The 21,329-nt window shown below is 35.7% G+C and overlaps 1 protein-coding gene across 1 annotated transcript in view; it reads right to left on the bottom strand.

Annotated features, from left to right (window-relative positions):
- LOC140152731 (protein phosphatase 1 regulatory subunit 21-like) overlaps positions 1-21,329 on the bottom strand; it is a 191,687-nt gene that overhangs the window by 114,825 nt on the left and 55,533 nt on the right. The window contains exon 16 of the mRNA XM_072175210.1: positions 19,409-19,561. Coding sequence (XP_072031311.1) covers positions 19,409-19,561 — 153 coding nt within the window. The remainder of the gene's footprint in view (positions 1-19,408; positions 19,562-21,329) is intronic.

The following is a 21,329-nucleotide window of genomic DNA, read 5'->3' as shown; positions in this document are numbered from 1 at the left end:
AGTATAAATCTCTATAAAATAATACTATCAAGTATCAAGTTCTCTTCTTTTTCCCTTATAGCATCAATAAAAATTGAGAAATATTCGCAATGGTTATAATGGCAAACAAAATGTAATCTATTGTAATAGCTCGAACTCAAAAGCCAAAAGACTAGCTGAATGCAACACTGAAGATCTACCTAAAGGCAAGGCCAGTTTGGCTTATTTTAAGCTGCCGCTGGCATAAAGGACAATAATCCATACAATAATGAGTGGACAATGACCCTAACACCAAGTCAGTGCCCTCTTGTCAGGTGCTATCATCGGTCATTGTCTTGTTCTCATCAGGTCATCAATGGTCAAATCACCAAAGAGTAGAGCAATTGAGAGGTTAGTCCATGCAGAAATGAGGTCATCCTCTACAGAATAGATGGGGTGTTCATCACTCATGGGGCTAAATGGATAGCAATCAGGCAATATTGGGCCATATCCAGGTCAAATAAACACCTGTGAGCATGAAATAAAACAAGATCAGTAATTATCATCAACTCTGTGCACTCTCCGCATGGCATCATCACCCCTATTCTGAAAATGGACTCATCCATTTTGCATACTAGCAAAATTTAATTTTTATTATTTCTTTATGTTTAATACCAAAATGTACGCAATTATATGTTCCCTCATCCTTAAAATGACAATTTTATTTTGTTTGTTTGTTTATTACCCTGAGCACATATTCATAAGGGATATTTAAGTATACATCCTGTTCATCCATTTTGCCCAGCTTATAGGTTAAAAGAGCGACAAGATAATGACCAATATCACTGTTTTTGATAGATTATTTCAGCTGGCTTTAGTTTTCGCTGCTTTAATTATTTACAGTAAAACTCAGGATTACGACAACCGTTGTTAATAATAGACAAATTGAGTGTTAATAACGCAGCAGCGTTGATCACAGGTCACTTGGTTACTTGAGGACAATACACCAGCATAAGCTATAAATATTTTGACCCTTCCATGCAACAAAATATCTAAATTCAAAGCTTACACAAACATCAATAATAATTATAGCTTTTATGCAACAACAACAACAAAAATCTAACCGTAGCCAAGCTTACAACAGGCAAAAAATATATATTTCATAGATAGAAGCAAATGCTCACCATAAACTCATAATAATCAAATCCATACATTTCCAGAATTGAAAACCAAGTTCCGTATGCCTGAAAAAAATCATTAGGTAAGCCTAAAAATCATGCGAAATGACCAACTATGAACTTAGGATTGTATTAATGACTTTCGGTTGAACTGGTTCACTTCCAGGTTTTGCAATGCCATTTTAGACCGAATGCATGTGGACAGTGGTTTAGAGTTTTTTACTCATCTTGGTTGAAAAAAAGTGGGCGTTCAATAGTAGGGGGCAACTAATAGAGGAAATACAGATTACACATATGGTGAATATGGTCATTTTCACGGTAAAGGGTGTAACTTTGGATTTTTAACATTTTAATCCGTAGTGTTCTAATAAAGCCACAGAATTCCATAATTTTTGGCCACATAAGTCGTCTAGTTAGCAGCTACCTTGGGTAGCATAATCAGCTTTGGGAGTTACTGCGTTCAGTTTTAGCAGGCTTAAATGTACTTAATATTGCCATTTTGAAAAACTATAAAAACAGTAACATTTTTGTAAAACCCTGTGTTTTCTTCAGTTAGTTCATGGATAATTTTTCTTATCCTGAAAGTACAGTCATATGTTCAGTAAACACTGCCACATTAGATTTAATTGTGAGCGGCCCTGTATTTTTTAGAACCGGACTTCGATATTTATCGCTTCGGAGGCTTCATTTTCCGTTAACAATTGTTAACAAACTTTGTGGGTGTAGCTTTGGTTCATAATTCTTGGTTATTTCTTCACTTCTTCTTGATTCATAACAGTTGTTATCTTAACTTGAAATGGGTAACAAAAATTAGCCGATTTGCAAGCTTTTAAAAATTTTATAAAATCTTGACTTCAAATAGCCGTTTTTCCGTTAACTTTTTTGAAGCCTCCGAAACAAACTGTTCAGCAAGCTTGTGCAAATATAAATAAAAGAGCTCATCCAATCTATTTATTAAAATGTAGCAAACTAGATCCTCAAGTCACATGTTTTTAAATCGTGGAGATATATATCACCGTTTGAAAATGGGACCCAATACAAACTTTCCGTTAACAATTGAAGCCTCCGAAACAAATGAAGCCTCGAAACAACAGTAAACTTAATTATCATCTATGCATATCTAAATTGGTGTGTTTCATACTGATATCTGCATTGTAATTATTACTTGATATGTGCAGAATGTCATAAATTTTAAAAAAAATTGACATTATGGTTAATGTTTGAAAAATATATTGATACCTTAAAAAGCCTGTTTCGGAGGCTTCACATGCAAAAAACACCATACTTAACAAATGGGTGAAAAAATTAATGTGTGATAAATCTACAATATCTGCCGCATAGAATCATTGATTCAATACACACAAGAAAATAACAGCTTAGATGATCCCAACACTGTTGTTTTCAAAAAACTACTTCTGCAATGTTTAACAATTGTTAACATGAAGCCTCCAAACAAAAAAATGACTTGCTGTGATAATTTAATTTTTGTGACAACTGAAATTCAATACTTAGAAGCAAAGCATGAAAATTGGTAATTGTGATATTTTTTACCTATTTTTTTATGTCAACTTGTAGTAGTTAGCTAAATATTTTACTTTTATGATCACCTGTGTTGTTAACTGAAGCCTCCGAAACACAAATCGCTTGAATTGCCAATTCTACAAAATAACTCCAATTTCTGTGAAACTTGGCTGGGAGGTTCCTTTCATCAAGTAGTATTTGTACATGAAGTTAGACATTCAAATTATTTTAGGAACCCAATTAAAACTTAAAAAATATGTTTAAGGTTTGGAAATTTCCATTGTAAATGACACTTGATGTTAAAAATTTTCAAAACTGCAATTACAAACATAGCAAAACATGGTATCAAATTTAACTTATATCTGTTGACTTACTTTGGAATGGAATTTCACATGTATTCCAGCTTTCATGTCAAAATTTTCTGAGGTTATGTAAAATACATTTTTTCTTAGATTTTAACCAAAATGTTATGCAAATGTCAAATTTTTATTAGAAATCAAAAGGTTTAAGCCTTGAAACATTATTTTACTTGAAATTAAGTTGCTTCTATGCATGATTTCAGTAAACAGAAACATATTTAAGTGGTTTGAAATTTTGACCCTAAAAATCAAAAGTTACACCCTTTACCGTGAAAATGACCATATCATATCATTCACAACTACATATGGTTCAAGACCAATCTGATGAACCAAGTAACAGCAGTACTGTTCATATTGACAGGACATGCCTTCAAGATCTCTGTCTCTTTGGCACTACATCAAGACTCCCAGTTCAGCATGATCTAGTTCTTTAAGACCCCTAGTCCAATATGCTCCAATTCTTTAGACCACATTTTCCACAAGATGCTGTAAAACCACAGATACTGTGGTAAAACCCAGATCTGAAGGTTTTTGACCCTAACTAACTCTGAACCAATAATTGTGTGGGGAAAATGGATTTTTAGCTCCACATTTCAAATGCTTAACTCTACTTTTGCTTATGTCCATAACAATTGGTCCATTCCAGTCTATTTCCAGTTCAATTCTATTATTTGTTCCTGAAGAACTGGGTTGTTTAAAAATCATGGAGATCCTCAAGAATCTTGGTTTAATCCAAACTAGTTCCTTAAGGGATGGCTTCAAAACCCAACTACAGTCGACCCGGTGATCCGAGAACCAGTGGTTTTACTGTGTTCTATATTGTTTCCAGACATAAACGAGGCCCAATCCCTAGTTCTGCCATGGCAATGGCGGTCAACCTGGCTTGACCAATCAATGAACTGGCACTGTCCTCCCTCAGTTCCCAAGTAGGTTGGGTTTTGAAGCTACCCCTAAGAAGACACCCACTCTTGGAAATCATTCCAATAATATGAACAGCCTTTTACAATGTATTTAAATGGTATCAAAAAACGTAAATCCTTCATTGCATTAAAAATATCTGTCAAATCATAGACCATTCTTATTCAATGGGTGCGTCTTGTAAAAAATTCACGTAATTTGATTGGTTTTCTGGTGTATAATATCTCACAATAGTTGATAGTGATCGCCACGCAACGGCGGCACGCTTGTTGCTCCTCAATGATCGTGCGATAATGTGTTCGCGTAATACATGTGCGAGAACTAAAACGCGATTCGGCGGCTTAGATGTTCGTGATGGTTTCGTTCATTTAAAACAACGGGATGTCCTCACAAAAGTAACTTTATTTTTTCTGAAAAAGGCAGTTTTTCCTCGCAAAAAATTACATTAAAACTGAATAAGATAGGATATTGTCTTTTGCCTATCCAATATCGTGTCATAATTGATGGGCTGGCCAATATTTTTATCGTAGTGCATACCGGCTGCGCCGGCACCCACAACTCAAAATATTGGCCAGCCCATCCATTATGACACGATATTGGATAGGCAAAAGACAAAATACTATCTTTTATTCTCTAAATCAATAATGCACAAGTTCACAACACCATCCAGGTAATGGATATTGGTCACTGAAAATGAAAATCGGATATTTGTACACAATCAGATCAACTTACAATGTATTTATTTCATATTAAATCCACTAAAATTAAAATGGAAAAATAGAACAACGAAAAGATCTAGTGCAAAGACAACACTCTTGTCAGGAAATTATTCACACAGATACAATCTACTTGATCTTTTATCTATTATTAACTCCAATTCCGAATGCAGGAACACCCCTAATTCTATAATGGATAATTCCCGTTCCCATGATCTCGTTTCAAGTTGAAAATAATACTGACACTTATGTATTGGGGGTGTTACACATAATTTTGGCCGACCCGTTTTACCACTGGGACAAGGGGAAGAAACTAGATCAAAGCCCAGGGAGGATTTAGAAAAGAGATCAGCAAATCATAGCATAGGGGCAAAAACGCAGACAAGACTGTCCTATTAGAAACTAACAACAGCCCCAAGCTATGGGAAGACCTGATTGGATAAATAGCCCCTGATTCTGCCGCATTTACACCAATCAGGAAGTCCAATTACCAATTTAGTTTCATCTTGAGCTAACTGGGTCAGCCAGCTCCTCTTAGAGCAGCATTTCATATTCCCGTTGGCTCTGATTACCTATTTCAAGATCCCTGATGCTGATTCTACTACTTGGAGACGATATCAACTTAGTGTGCTTTGTGTGTTATTGGAAGAAAAAAGAACAAAGACTAAAATGAGTGGATAATAGAGATTTGTTAGTCAGTGTTTATGCCAGTAGCAATGTTCTACACCCAGATTCATCTAAAATATTGACTTGGCTTAGGAAAGCATAGGGGAAAACATCAATTTGATCTATAAAGACTTTGAAACACTTGGGAATTATTTTACTCATATTTAAAACATACCACTCAGTTAAAACAATGTATGCTAAAACTCAATGTGTTTGTTTTTGCACATGCATGTGTGTGTATCTCTGAGCATATCTGTGCAATAGGGGTGGGTTGGGGTACGTGTGGGGGTGTATGTGTGTTCAAGGGCTCAGAGGAAGCCATATACATGTAGGTTGTTTCAATTAATAGATCTATAATCAATTACTCTAGGCAAACCAATTTTTTCCACTTCTGAAAACAGAAAGATAAAGTTGAAATCAATAATATTAAAAGTACTATGTACTTCATCTCTCCCCTAGAGTTGTAGGTTTTGTCTCCATCTCACAATCTATATGGTCCTGTGTCACAACCTGGGGTACCTTTGTGTTACATAGTAAAAAAATGAAATGGTTCAAACATTTTACCTACACATCTCATTTGAAGTGGTTCATCCTTCTGAGCATTTTGACACCTTTTTTATGGAAAAATGAGAGAGTGCGGGCAAAAACAATCACAAAGTAAGGAGGATGTAACCCCACCTCTTTTTTCCACATTTACAATCATTCTGAGCAAGTATTGGTCTTTTAAATGAACTTCTGTATTTATTTACTTGGTTTAGATGTCTGGGAGTTCATTTAGACATTTTTTACTAGATTCAAATTTTTCAAGGGTTTTAAATCAAATTTACAATATGAATCCCTCCCCCCTAATCCTCCTCCCCCTCATCCTCAGCCACCCTTGGCACATTTCATGCCAAACGTCATAAGAAAATAATTGAAAAATATTTTAAAACAGGATAAAAACATGAGTAATATAGAATAAATTAGCCTCAATTTAAGACCTAATTGAATCTTCTAAGTGAAGGAATACTCAAGAGACAGTGTTTTGAAATCCAAACTGCCCATCAAAATGTAACAAAGCCACCTTTTTGGGTACCCCAGTATATGGCACAGGATCATATATGTTCCATCATAGAGTTCAATAACTTAGTAAAGAAGCGAGATGTATACCTATATGACACCTTGGAATCCACTTTCATCTGGATTGTACTGATCACTAATCAGGATCAATACATTTCATGCAACGCAGGCGGCACATTGGCAGACCTCCATAAATGCTTGCCCTAAAACTTTCTTCAAGTTAGATCACACCTCTCAACATGTTATTCAAAAGCGCCATGTTGCTGTCATTTATCGCTCCCATCATGAAATCTTTGGACCCCTCCATCCCCAGATTCCTATTTGATGTGCATCTATAGGACATAATTTGTCTGAATCTATCTACATCAAAAGGGTCCTGTGAGAATCTTTCGCAAATACATGTAGCTATGATTATAGTTATTGCATCAGTGGCAGCTTGTTGTCATTGTCACATCAAAATCAAATATATTGTGTTCATTAATGATTAATACACAAATGACTACAGAGTCTTGGCTTATAAATCCCTGAATCAAAGCATGCTAGATGATCACTCCATATCCATATCTAAGTCATTCACCCTCTTTTACATCTGTGTGGACATCAGGGGTTTAGTGGTTTTCTCTCTAATGTTGACAAATCAAGTGATTGATCATTTGGCAGGTTGATGGCATCCTAGGTTGAATCTTGAAGATAAACCCTTTTTCATGATCAAATGTAAACATAGTAGTTTGCAACCCATACCCCTCTTAAATAAATGATTTTACAAAATGCTTCTGCAGAGTTTTAGGAAGTGGTTGGATAACAATCAAGTAAAGGACATCAACCATTAACCAAAATAGGGGGCAGAATCAACTCAAATCACTTCTTTGAGGGAGGGGTGAATTTTTGAAAATGAATACCGGTTTGGGAAGATTTAAAAAAAAGTGAACTTGTTGGGGCCACCGCACAAATTAGGTGGATTATGGGAGGATTTTGTTGGTGGATTTAGGGTAATATTGGCTAATTGTGGTGATTTGTGGTAGGACTTTAATGATCAGGGGGTGGGCCAATTTCATGGGATTTTAAACAATGGAGGATGAGGGACTCTGCCCCTCACCCCTCCCCTGGCTATGGCCCTGAATCAATGTATGTATTATTGATTTCATCCTCCTAGTGGTACAATAGACAAGGATGGTCCTTATGTATAATTTGGAGTTAAAAAAGTTAAATCAAGCAGTTTATACACTTTGTAGTGTAAAGTCATAATTTCATTATGGTTCACATCAGAAACATTTGCCTGATCGCATTGCATGATATGCATCCAAATTTCAACAATTAGATTCTAAAGTAAACATAGCAAGGGAATTTGAGGATTTTTAACAACATATCAGCTCGCAGTAATATGCACAAAAAAACCCTTCTCCGTGGGGCTATAGACAATGAGAAGTAAAACAAGAAAACATGTTTGAAACTGTTCACAGTGGGAAAAAATTTAATCATATAAATAAGTATGCATGTATCTATCAAAGTGGTAAAACTCATAGACGGAGTCAGTGACTGAGATTGAACCTTATGAGACACTCAGTTCACATGCTACCATCTTTCTAGGGTCCATGATATGATACACACAGTTTACTTCAGGCCAAAAACACTACATTCGTTTTCATAACAGGGCAATAGCCTTTGTTTCATCTGTGTGTCTCTAGATTTATTCAATGCATGAAATATGGATGTATTATTATACATGTATACCAGATATGTATCTTGCCGGTTGTACCACAGCGATGGAATGATTGCAGGGCATCATTTCTGTGATATGCGTATTCAATTTACCAGCGCTCGAATCTCTGTTTTCGCCTCAGGATAGCTAAGTGGAAGCAATCTCAGTATCATTTAGATTAAATACACACTTGTATTTTCATACTGCAATAAACTCAATAGAATCTGACAAGCGATACCAATGTGTTTATTTGGAATCGCATTACATCTGCCACGGCCAATTTTATACGAGGTTTCTCGGTCATTTATGGTAGATAAATTGGAACAGATATCCAAAATACGCCAAAGTATCAGTACAGTAGTGCACACATATTGAGGTTTCCATTTAAATTAGATTTCATTGATGATTTGATTAAACTTTGAATGAAATGTCAAGCATCAAGTACAAACAATATATTAATACTGATACAAAGAAATAAATTCCAATTGACATTACATTTATAATCTATTTGTTCAACTGGAACAAATGTAATCAAATATTTCCTTTTCTCTTTTCAATTGATCAAACTTTGGACTGACCTTTTACATTTGTATTTATTCTCTTTATGGTGTATTGAATTGTACTTATTGTTCAATGAGTTTTAAGTTGATCAATATCAGTGTAACCACTGTGACATAACAAATAGTTTGGACCATACCACTTCTACTAACAGGGAGTATTGGTTTACTGTACGATCAAATTCCACCAAATTGGACCATTCCATTTTCTTGTAGGGTCCAACTCATCTTTGTCTACATGTATGGTATTAATATTATGCATTTAATAAACACTCTGCTTGTGTAATATTAATATGTCAAAAATTATTAGAAGTATGCTGTATACATCACAGTACATTGTATGTTCATACATTTCAAGATATTAATAGATGCGAAAGTACCTATACACCATTGAAACTATATATCAAAACCACTAAATTCAGCTTTTTTAAAGGCATTTGCAATCATTTTCCTACTGATTGCATAGTGTCATTAGTCAAGTTCAATGTAGGTCCTACATGTGTGTATTCACACCCACATTATTGATGAAAAGTGCACTATGACAGTGACATCATGCCCTTTCCTTGTTTTCAAAGGTTACTAGGGTCACAGCTGGTCACATTGACTTGCGTGACAACTGCGACCATTTAGGACAATAGACCTCTACCCACACAATTTCATGTCTACACACTGCCCACGCTGCCAGGCAGGCATGCAGTCACTCCTATGTATCTCTCTTTTCACAATAGGTGGTGATAGATGCGCTAGATGGACACGTTCATGATCTATGCAGGGTTGTCATGGCTGAAATAAAATCATTCAAATGGGCTAGCTTATACCAGAGTTCCTAATGAAACATGTATGGTTTACAAAATGTGTGGCGAAGTTTCCCTATCATATCCTTGGTAGATTTCCAAAAGAATACTTCATGTTTCATGCAATTCAATAGGCCTAAGTTTATTTAATAATGGAAGTAATTCCCCAAATACATCCAAAATCAGGAGGAAATTGCCGAAAGGGTGCGTTTCTTGTTGAAAATAATGCTATACTCAGTACAGCTATTGCTGCAGCTCAGTCTAGAGAATTGTTGGCATGGTTCAGAAAAACTGAATCTGTAGCTTATTATGGAATGAATACACACCAACGCAAGCAAATATTATCTTAACAACTGGTTGATTTCACACAATACATTTGACTGGCAACAAGTAGCGATATTAGGCAATTAACTTTGTATTATTAGGGGTAAATAGGTGGTTATGTTATCTAAAAGGTTACTAAGTAACCATGGTAATAGTATACAAATAGTGGGATAATGATTGTGAGTACAAAGGTTAGAATATTATCATTAGGTGAAATATGGACTGTTCCATTCAATGAGGCTTTGCTGACTTGTAGTGAACAGTTCATATTTCACAGAATTTAAACATTCTCACCATTTAGGCCTAAATAAAAACATTCAATATTTGTTTATATAACTCAAATATAAATTCCTTTCTTCTCCCACTTAATTTCAATATTTTTGTAATTCAGAACCAGGACTTGTAACAAAATAAACTAAAAATATCTAAAACTTGGATAGTTTATAACCAACACCCCCATACCTATAATTGGCGAGGCCAAGTAGTCACTTATGATCTCACTCCCACCAAAGTATTCCAGCTCACACTCCAATGCATCTTCAATACAAGCATTGAGAACTCTGGGAACTTGTAATTTTGCAAACATTAAATTAAATTAATTGGCCAATCAAATGACAAGAATCTTGGTTTAAATTATATAATTCACTGTATTTCATTCATGATTATTTAGAATCAAGTAACAGTCTCCAGATATTTATGTTTATTTCAGCATCAAACTATAATTATAATTTATAGTATACAACCCAGGCACAATGCTGCTAGTAGTTTATACCTTGTATACAGCATGTGTCTGAATGTCACTACTCAAGGTGAACTAAAGTGTATCAACGAAATCAGCAGATTATCGGGGCTTATTGGGAATCCAATTATTATGTAAACCTCACTGATTTCTTCTATCTAATAGATCATCAAGGACACTTGAAGATGTTATCGTGAGAACTCCGCCAGTTTCTAACTTGGTTGACTTCACCGATTTTTGTATATCAGATTAAAGTTAACCTTCAGATTTTTGCAATCAAGAATTATTGCAAAGAAAGTGTAACATAACCAGATTACTGCAAACCAGGGGAAAGGAAGGTCAATCATGAGTGTTTGGGATCTGTATCTATCAGCTTGTTTGAAAGGAAACACTGAATAAGAGACTGACCTAGACCAGGGGAGAGGGAGCATCTGCAATCCTTCCACCTTGATTGCCTTGCAAAAGAACTCATTTTTCTTAACATTTTCTCTTTTCAGATTGAAGGCCACTGTCAATACAATATCCACTGCTTGGAGCACAAAAGGTTAACTGCTAAGGCTGGTTGGAGTACAAGAACGCATTTTGAGCCAAAATACACAATTTATGCCCCAAATAATGAAGTTTAGTATCATCATTATAATTGAAAATTGAATTAAAAAGACTAGTTTGCGTCTGAGCCCTAGTGTCACCATAGACCCTGGAAATATTTCCAGGGTCTATGGTGTCACTTCCCTCCTTATTGTGCACCAAATCTTCATGCTCTAAGCAGTCAAATACTTCAGAGTTTGCGTTATAAATACACATCTATGATGTGGTAATTTTTTTATTACAAATCTGCATTTTGACAGACAAGCAATTCTATTTGGAAAGTTAGTATGTATTCCTGATTGGACTAAAAAAGTTCAAGTGGCAAAAATGGAGATCACTTCAAAGTTTCAAATGAAAAGCAATTTGAAAAATCTCTGAAGGTGCATAACTTCAATATCATCTCAGGTTTGACAACTTCCAATTGTAGAAAATGTCATTGAATTACAAGTTTCAGGTTTTTTTTTATTGCAGGCTACAAAGGAGTTATGATGATGGTGATGATTACTATTTTCCCTCCAACCTGTGCCTTTTGATATCAAATGCTACTAAATATCAAATCATTACAAAATTATGTGTGTACACAGTGTAGCTGCGACTTATTCATTATCAGTACAATTCTGTCTATTGAAATAGTTCCATGTTTTTGTAGTTTTTATTCTGATACAGTCATCGGATACACACCTACTGAAAATCAACCTAGAAGCGTTGAGACAATACTCAGACAGAAATGACTGGGAGATACTGTTGATGCTGTGATGAGGTGGAAACATCAAGTGCTTGCTTTAAGATGTATACAACGGCAGATCAAGTGTCTGATATCAAATATCTTGTTCTGGAGGGATAGGGGAAAATATATGTGACATTTTTGTACCTTATTCAATCATCTCTTACTGGATGAAAATCTTGACAATTTCAGATAAATTTGGGTATTGGAATTGACAAAACAGTTTACAAGTTCTAGATAAACTAAAACATTGCTACAGGTAAAATTTGGAGGTTAACAAAGTTGAACGCTCAATTGCATGCTTATATGCCCCCCGCTCCAACAAAAATAAGCGTAAAGTCGCAAGTTGGTAGTTTCGGGACCTCCTGGCTGCCGAGGTGATTTTCTTTGTTTGACGTGCACCTGCACAAGCCAGTAGTATGTTCTTTATAAATGCCCCATTGTGTATGTTGTGCGCCATTCATAGAGGACATACTAGTGGCTTGCAGAATGCCCAATGCCTCATTCACAAGGATATACTACTGTCTTGTTTTTTACAGGTGTGCATCAAATAAAGAACACAACTCAGCAGCCAGAGGGTCTTGAAACTACCAACTTGCGACTTCATACTTATTACATGGGAGCAGGGCAATATACAAACTTTTATATCAAATCACAGAGAAATAAAGTTGTATTATAATAATTATCAATACTAAAACAATTTCAAGTTCTATATGCGAGCACAGAATGTAAAAAGTAAATCAATAATGAGGGACAATTGAAGAGTTTTTCTTATTAGGTTCTTTATTTTTGAAGAGATATATTTCCCTGTATCTCAAATTTAAAAAAATGGATATATTGCTGTTTGCATCTGAACTCAAACGGCTTAAATGTCTGATATTTTTTTGTCATTTCAAAGAACAGGTGTTAAGGAAGTGATGTAGGGCCTATATCCAATGTATAAAGTAATTCAAAGACACACTGTAACATTTCCCAACACTTCAATGTTAATAACCATTGCTTCATATGATGCATGAATTGGACATAATTACTCTAATCTAATCACCCATAATGCTTGATACAGAGTCAAGGTCGGTTATTGCTGTTGTCTTTAATTATTCCTGGGTTCTTCCAGCAGGCCATTGCTGGTTATGAACTCCAAACAACCTTCTGTACAACTGGATGAAAGGCTACTAACAAGTCATTCACCATCACACAGAGGACACTCACCAGATATTATCATCACAAGCTATTCATTTTGTCTCTTGCTATATAGATATTTGAATAGCAAATCACATTGTTGACAGTGCTGTCAAGCTTTTGTACATCATTATATTGAAAGCAATAATTACAACTGTGTGAATTAATTTAAATCATTCAAGAACATTTCAAGGCTAGTGAAATCATTGTCAAATTTCTTTTGCACCATTACAAGCAAATGGATACACTAGATGCTAGAACTATATACATGTAGCTATAGTCTGTATACCTTCCTCGAGTCAATTAAGTCAACCTAAGTAATTTGTGATATGATCAAGAGGAATGAGTCGGATGTCGCTAATATTGTTTTTGAGATATTGGTAAAAACAGTGCTCAAATTCTTTTATATTGTTTTCAGCCATTGAGGATTGCTCATAACTCGGTAACTAGGTGTCTGATTTTGATGGGGTTTGCATCAAAATGTAGCATTCATAAACTGCCAGAAAATGATGTAAAAGCTTCTAATTGAAAACCTTTGAGATATGAATTGTTTAATTTAAGTTAATGAACATTGCTTTTGGAGATGAGATCAATATGAGCTAATATGACTCATTGTGATTTTTTCTATTAAACCCTCCCTCACACATAAATCTTTGAACTATCAACCAGGAGGCCAAAACTCAAACTTGTTAACAAAAAAAACGCAAGAAATATTTCTGGCAAATTTTCCCTGTAAAAATGCACCGCATATCATATTGACAAATTATATCCAACTCTTAGCTGGAGTCCACAGATACAACAATGAAGTATGATCATATCATGTTGCAACCCACTAGTCATCAACTGATATCTAAGAGCTAGGTAGTAATGGATAGGTATAGTCATTATCTATCCATATCATCTATCTCTATATAACAATGACCTGTTCCTCCAAAAGGGACCCAGGTGTTGCTACCTCAACATGCACTTTTCTAAGGTCTCATAAATATCATATTAAATTTCAAATTAAGATGCATAGAAATATTCCTGCAAATGAGCTTGTTGTCAGTCAAGTCGATCACTCAGCAAGCTTCCTACGGTCTAGTGATTTGCCCCGTCTTCGGAGGCAGGGTGTAATTGTAAACTGGGCTAAACGCATATATTAGCACACTTCTAAGACCTAGAAATTTCTGCAAATTTGGATCTCAATATAAAGTCATATATAGGTATTATGTAGAATACAGATATTGGTATACATGTATGTGGGTGCAGGTTGATCATGGTTTAACACAATTCTATCAGACATTCTATGCTAACCAATAATGTAGAGTAATATCAGGTGAACTCTATCATGAAAACATTCAATCTATTTTTTTTTCAATACACATAAAATGCTTAACTATTTTATACACAGGCATTGATATATCAGTTGATTTTGTCACAATGTTTGCATATTTCTCATATTTCACAGTTTCATTGTGAAGAGTGACAATAAAAAATTCTATGGAATGCTCCTATTGTACTTATTGGGCACAGAGTATATAGGCTAAGTATTGTTGCTCTGAGTATATGGGTTAAAATGAAACAAATAAATTGAGTACTTTCTAACCTTTTCTCAAGAAAAACAAGAAAATAGGGGGAATATATTTTGCTTTTCCTTTAAAGGCAAATTTCAACTTTCATAAATATATCAGACATAAAGCAAACATCTTTAGCTTTCAATGCATACACTATGAGCATCACATATCTACCTATGCAAATCAACCAAAAGAGATAATCATGTCATAACTATGCGTCAATTTATATATCATATACAGCAATATTGCAGTTTGCCCTAGAATATCATTGTACATGAGGTATCAGATACCTAGAACTCTTCCCACTAATAGAAACACATGTCACACATGCAAGTCAAATAAGATCTAGTGTCATGCATGTTTGACACAGTTTGTATCCAACACACACACACCAGCATATCAATGTGAGATGAGCATCAAAGATTGACTAACAGAGATGATCATAAGAGCATTAGCGCTCAAGGAGATGCGGAGAAATGTGATGTAAGTGCCAGATCCTACTGAATGTGTTAATAACAAGTCCTTTAGAGCAGGAGATTGCAAACCTTTTAGTAAATAACCTTCTTCCAGCATTAATGATGTGATGTGACACAGAACTTAACTTTTTATGATTTTACCTAAACTGGATAGAGAAACAGAGAGAGAAAAATATTCTGGCACATTAGTTATTGTACTCACAGGTAAAAAGCTAATTTTGTCAATTTTTGAGGGCAGCCAGGCAATCCAGCTAATTATGCATTAATGCACTCACATGCTTAAGAATGTGCCAAAGTTACACATTTTGAGGGGCACCATGGCACGGGCACCCAAGGCAATTAATTGCCATGTGAGATCCCAGGTTCAATCCCCAGTTGTGGCAACGTGCTGGAAATTGACTTGAAAAAAGTATGGAATTAATTGGTAACATCCATTAAATAAGAAATTGTTGGATATTTATAAATTTTCATGAACTTGTATGTATGTATAGGTGTCACTGCTTGGTACTTCCAAGTAGGCTTCATCTAAATTGGACTGTTCCAGTTGAAATCCATACACCCCCTATTGAAGACATTACCTTAATCCCCCATACAGAGGGTGTAGATTTTAAATGGAGTCACCCATTCAGATAACCCCATTTGAAATTCACACTCCCTGTTTGGAAAATTAAGGTTATGGGGGTAGCCCATTTATGTGATCTTAATACATTACAATTGAGAGTCATTGTCACTCAACTATGCGCACAGAGCTGCACCTTCATGAGATCTCATATCACACTTAAAGTTGTATTTCTAGGCAACTAACCAATAATTCATGTTTTTCTAGGCCGCATCCAATTTCACTGCTGCATAATATTGAATCTAATTCATGTTCCATGTGGTTCTGATATTACCACTCTAGGATTTCATTCATGCTCATCCTTCAGGACACAATTCATAAACCCCAATGTTTGAACATTCACTGAATGAACTTTGAATGTCTTGGGTACAAAAACTGATACTCCACAACTTGAGGTCACATTTTGAGACGATTGTTGAATTAGACAATAAAAGTATTGTTTTGATACCCAGTCACGTATATAATATCTGATAGAACACGTGAGATACCATTCTCTTAAGTCAAATAATGAGGCGGAACGTCAAATTGTTCCATGTAAAAATAAATGGCATCTCCCGTGCTTTATCAGGCAATAGATACAAGGCTAGGTCTCAAAATAATACTTTTAAAAACTGTTAAATCATGTTTGGATGTATTTTACTTCCACTTCTGTGCACAAAAATGGCACAAATTCATTGAGTCCTTCTCACATGGCGCAAAGATATCGGAACGCATCGACTCACGAATGATGAATGCGGAACGCATCCACGCAACCACATAGTTCAATACGCACCTAGCTGTACTCTATTATTTCATAGAGCATAGGCAAGATCCAATGAAATTAAAGGAAAAATAACAACTGTTTAAGATGGAGGTTATAGAACTGCACCACTGAGTATGCGACCATGTTGGTTCATAGTGTTGTTGCTACATGCAGACAAACAAAGTCTCATTAGGAAAAGTACAACCCATTAGCACAATTTAAACACCTGTCTGGTTAACTAAATACCATGAAGAACATCTATGAGTCATATGTTTTACAAATCATTGACTAAACATTGGGGTTATTCTACTGTTAAAGGTAGGGTCAAAATTTGCTCTTTACTGTAAAATCATCACCAAAACACTGATACTACAGAGAGTATTACAGTCAGTAATACAACAACCCTTTGGGAGGGGACAAACAGCTATAATGTACTATAATACACTTCTACTCAAGCCTAAAAGAAACATGTAATAGATGATCAAATAAAATAAAATTAATGGAATTCATGACTTTCAGAAACCTAAAACCTTCAAATTTGTTGTTAAAATCCCATACTTCTATTTTGCTCTCTCTGCGAGGTGCTTACATTTTTGACAGGAATGGAATGAACTGGAATATACACATATCAACACATTTTGAATATTATAGGCTGTACGTACCATAGTCTTTTTGCATTTTATTCATCCCACTTTGGGCTAACCCAACACCCAAAACAGGGATATTGTTTTAGAGGACATATCAACATCATCCAGCAAGCCCAGATGTCTTCTTTTCTTGTTCATTTACACGGCATTTTCAGCGGTTAGGAACCGAGGACATCCACTGTTGTACAGAGATTTCTCAAGTGTTTACAAACACCTCCTTATAAAACCTAAATCCTAGTAGTAACACCATTCCATTATATCTCTGCACTTTTCACTGTACAAAAAAATAATATTGACTGACCTGCTTTGATTGTCAGCAGCATTGTGGACATATGTTAACATAGCCACCAGACAGGTCCTACTTATTCCCTCCAACCACACTGTCACTTCAAATATATTGAATTTACAGAGTGAAAACTAACTAGAATAAATAAAGGGCTGCCAGACTGGACTAGGCTAGCCTTCTTACTTGAATCGAGTCAATATATGGTGAGTGAACAGATACGGGTTGACAAGTCTGTCAAATATGTTTTGATCTTTAGTTTCTATATTTAGATGTCCATATATGTTAACTCTTTGGATATAGTCTGAATGCGAAATTTGTATTACGCAAATTTAAATATTCTCTTTCTATTTTGATGACCAACCACAATATTTTCAACTTTTTAGGGACACTTGATTTGCTCTTCTATAAAAAATAAAATATATACTGTACCATTTCATAGCAATTTGATAATGGCTTTCAATGTGACATATGAATAGCTTAGCTCTATATGCTGCTCTCTCTACTTTTAGCAGTGCTCCAAGTGTGACCTGATGCATATTTATCTTCCACAAGGCATAGAAGTAGGCTATAAATATTGCAGCATACTCAAAAACCTGTCAAACAGTTTCTTAAATGTGTGATGTAAATGACATCTTATTGTGATTTGTCAATAAAGTGACACATTTGCCACTTATGTGTCATTCTATGAACAATACGATTCATTATTAAGTGTGTCACACATTTCATGATATGTGACACCTTTGTGATGGGATGCCAATATTCTAAGAATCATTTGGTAACTGACAGTTTTCCATCATATTATTTGTGAACATAATATAATGCAAAAGTTGACAATTATAAATGGAGTGCTACAAAATTGTAGCTAGCTCTCTTTGGAGTACCAGAGAGGAAAAATGAAGTTTTGTATGAAAATAAGCATCGATATCCTTGTAACATCACAATAAACATCAAATCTTTACCATCAAAAACAGAACTACACTAGCTACATTTGCCTAAACAACAATGGCAAAAAAATATTTTCCTTTCTAATTGCAATAATTACCGTAACATCTCATCTTTCTAGATCTACAAATGACAATAAACAAAATACACAGTACTAATTCACACACAAGTAAGAAAGTTTCTAAATCATGAACATTTTGGAGGAACTTCATTGCTATTGTTACCATGCTTGCTGCATATTTTCATCTGGATCCATGTGAATGGAAGTTAATCTTACATAAAAGATCATTGTGCATGCCCATGATTTCTCACCATATCCCATGTACTTCTTCACAAAATACATGTTTCTAGCAACAACAGTACCGATACCGTATCAGCTTATCCGACAAATTTCTCATTGGGTACTTGATTTTGATGATCCAACGATGCACAGCTTACTCAATGCATCATCTACAGACAATTTCGCTACACACCAAATTATATGATGCTTCTTTTCTTTGTGTAAATGACTTGAAGTAATCTTGTCTTTTAACAATCTAGATAATCACATGGAGCCACAACATACAAATTCTTCACACATTTTCAGGCAATGCTCACCTGTCCATTAGTTTTGTCCATTTATATTCAATTTTCTTACAACCGATTTAAACTTTAGGTTGTATGCAATGCAATGAATGAATGACATCTTGACAAATGAGATGAACTATCTTGTTTTATTTTTTCAAGAATTGTCCAGTTTATTGGTCAAAATCAATCACCCTTTGCTACCAAACAAGAGTAATAGAGTAGTTTCACAAAAGTATCATCCAGCTAATGAATTTTAATGGAAAACAAGTTGCACACTCACTAAAGAGGTAAGAGAAAGGGGAGATCAAAATTTGTCAGGCACACGGTGAAACAATCCTGGGCATGGCAGAGGCCACACTTGCCAATAACACAAATTCTTTGGATATGGATCAAAGGAGACTACCAATTTGGAATTCTAATTACACTAAACATTGAACCAAACTCCTATAAATCTGACAAAATAAAAGCAAATATTTCTTATCAGATACAAATAAACAATGTCCTTCAAGCTTCTTTAGACAATTGCAAGCGGAATGTCCAACAAAAGTTGTAACAGATCAGCATCCCCTTCACAAACATTCCACTAAGGCTTACCTCTGCACTAAACTTGACAGCTTTTCCATCTGTTACCTGCCTCTGGGAGGTGACTTCAGCTAAGCGGGCAGTGTAATGATCCTTGATCAAATTCTCTCTTGATGTCTGGTCACTTTCTCCAAACTCCATTGGAATGCCTTCCAGTTGACCTAGCTGTAAATGGGTAATAAAAATGTTGAAATCAGTTGATACTTGATAGTAAGCTACCTGTACATTGGGTCTGAATGCCCCTGCACCCACCACACACACACGCCTATTCGCCCTTTGCACGAATCTGCCATCTTGCTACCAAAACAAGTTACTCGAACACATTATTCATTCCAGTGTCATGGCTCATTTTGATAAGTATGCAATACTCACCGACAAACAGCACGGTTTTAGGAGTAAGCATTCTTGTGAAAGTCAACTTATCCTTACTGTTCATGATTTAGCTCAAGGTTTAAATAAGAAATCCCAAATTGACATGGCAATTATGGACCTCTCAAAAGCTTTCGATAGCGTACCCCATAACCGGCTTTTATTTAAACTTGAAAGATATGGTATTCATAACAACACACACAGATGGATCAGCAATTTCCTCAAGCACCATGTCCAGAGGGTCGTTGGCGGTGGCGAACACTCGACCTGGGCCGACGTTCAGGGACAGACTTAGGTTTCTGTTTTCTACTGGCCCTCCGGGTCAGTGAAATGGCAAATCTAGTGGCCCTGCAATAAATTTACTGGCCCAGCTTTTTCAATATGTTCTACTGCAAAAAAAGACCTTTTGGGGGGGGGGAAAATCTATATGAATTCTTAATCATTTGTCATAAAATGTGTATGTCGCGAATTAAAAAAAGTCAAAATTATATGATATCAGAAGGACACTCCTCGTTTTCAAAATGCAATTTGATATGTCTGATGTGTTCTCAGGTCCCACAAAAATATGTGAAAACATTGCTATCCGATCCCTTAAAGTCAAGCAAACCTTAACATTTTAATTTGTTTTGTAGGCCTACTGAATGTACTCAATGTAGAGAGTGTAGTCCCGGGGTTCAGTCAGTAGTCCTGCCTTTTTTTTGTTCCAAAAGTTCACAAAGATTCAAATATGCATTTTTTTGTGGTATCGCTATCATCATTAGATAGAGCACGAAAGCGATTGGAAGTGTACGTAGGCCTACTATCGACGTAAAAAGCTGCCGTATATTTCCAACTTGCTAGCAACACAAGAATAAGAATATATACGAAAAAACATTAAATAAAGATACAAATGTCCATCACTTCTACTTGGTTACTCGTCAAAGCCTGCTCAGCATCTAGACTGATTATATCTTGTCTCAAATGTGTTTTATCAGGCTCAAAAATCTAGTGGCCCGCCAGGCCAGCGTTGTTGAAAGCTTACTGGCCCGATGCAAAATCCACTGGCCCCGGGCCACCGCTTAAATCTGTCCCTGCTGACGTTGTTTCGGGCGTCCCTCAGGGCACGGTGCTTGGCCCGTTGCTGTTCCTCATTTACATAAATGATTTGCCTAACAACTTGCATTCATCTGTTCGTCTATTCGCAGACGACAGCGTCTTGTATCATGAAATTCAAAACGATCTTGACGCTGAGGAGCTCCAAGAAGACTTAGACACCCTGGTTAAATGGGAAAAAGACTGGCAGTTGTGTTTTAACCCCTCAAAGTGTTTCATTATGCGTCTAACTCATGTTAGATCCCCCAAACACTTTGATTATAAACTTGGTGACACAACACTGAGTGAAGCTGATGGCCACCCCTATCTGGGCGTATACATCACCAACAAACTCGCCTGGAATAGTCATGTTAACCAAATAACATCCAAAACCAACCGTACTCTTGGGTTCATAAAAAGGAATTTATATTCTTGCCCACAATCCACCAAGGAAGCAGTGTATAAAAGCCTTGTGAGACCATTGGTAGAATAC

This window comes from Amphiura filiformis, chromosome 5, assembly GCF_039555335.1.
Source record: "Amphiura filiformis chromosome 5, Afil_fr2py, whole genome shotgun sequence".
Lineage (NCBI taxonomy): Eukaryota > Metazoa > Echinodermata > Ophiuroidea > Amphilepidida > Amphiuridae > Amphiura > Amphiura filiformis.
The sequence above is the reverse complement of the archived record's forward strand: the minus strand, read 5'-3'. Positions and strand labels throughout refer to the sequence as shown.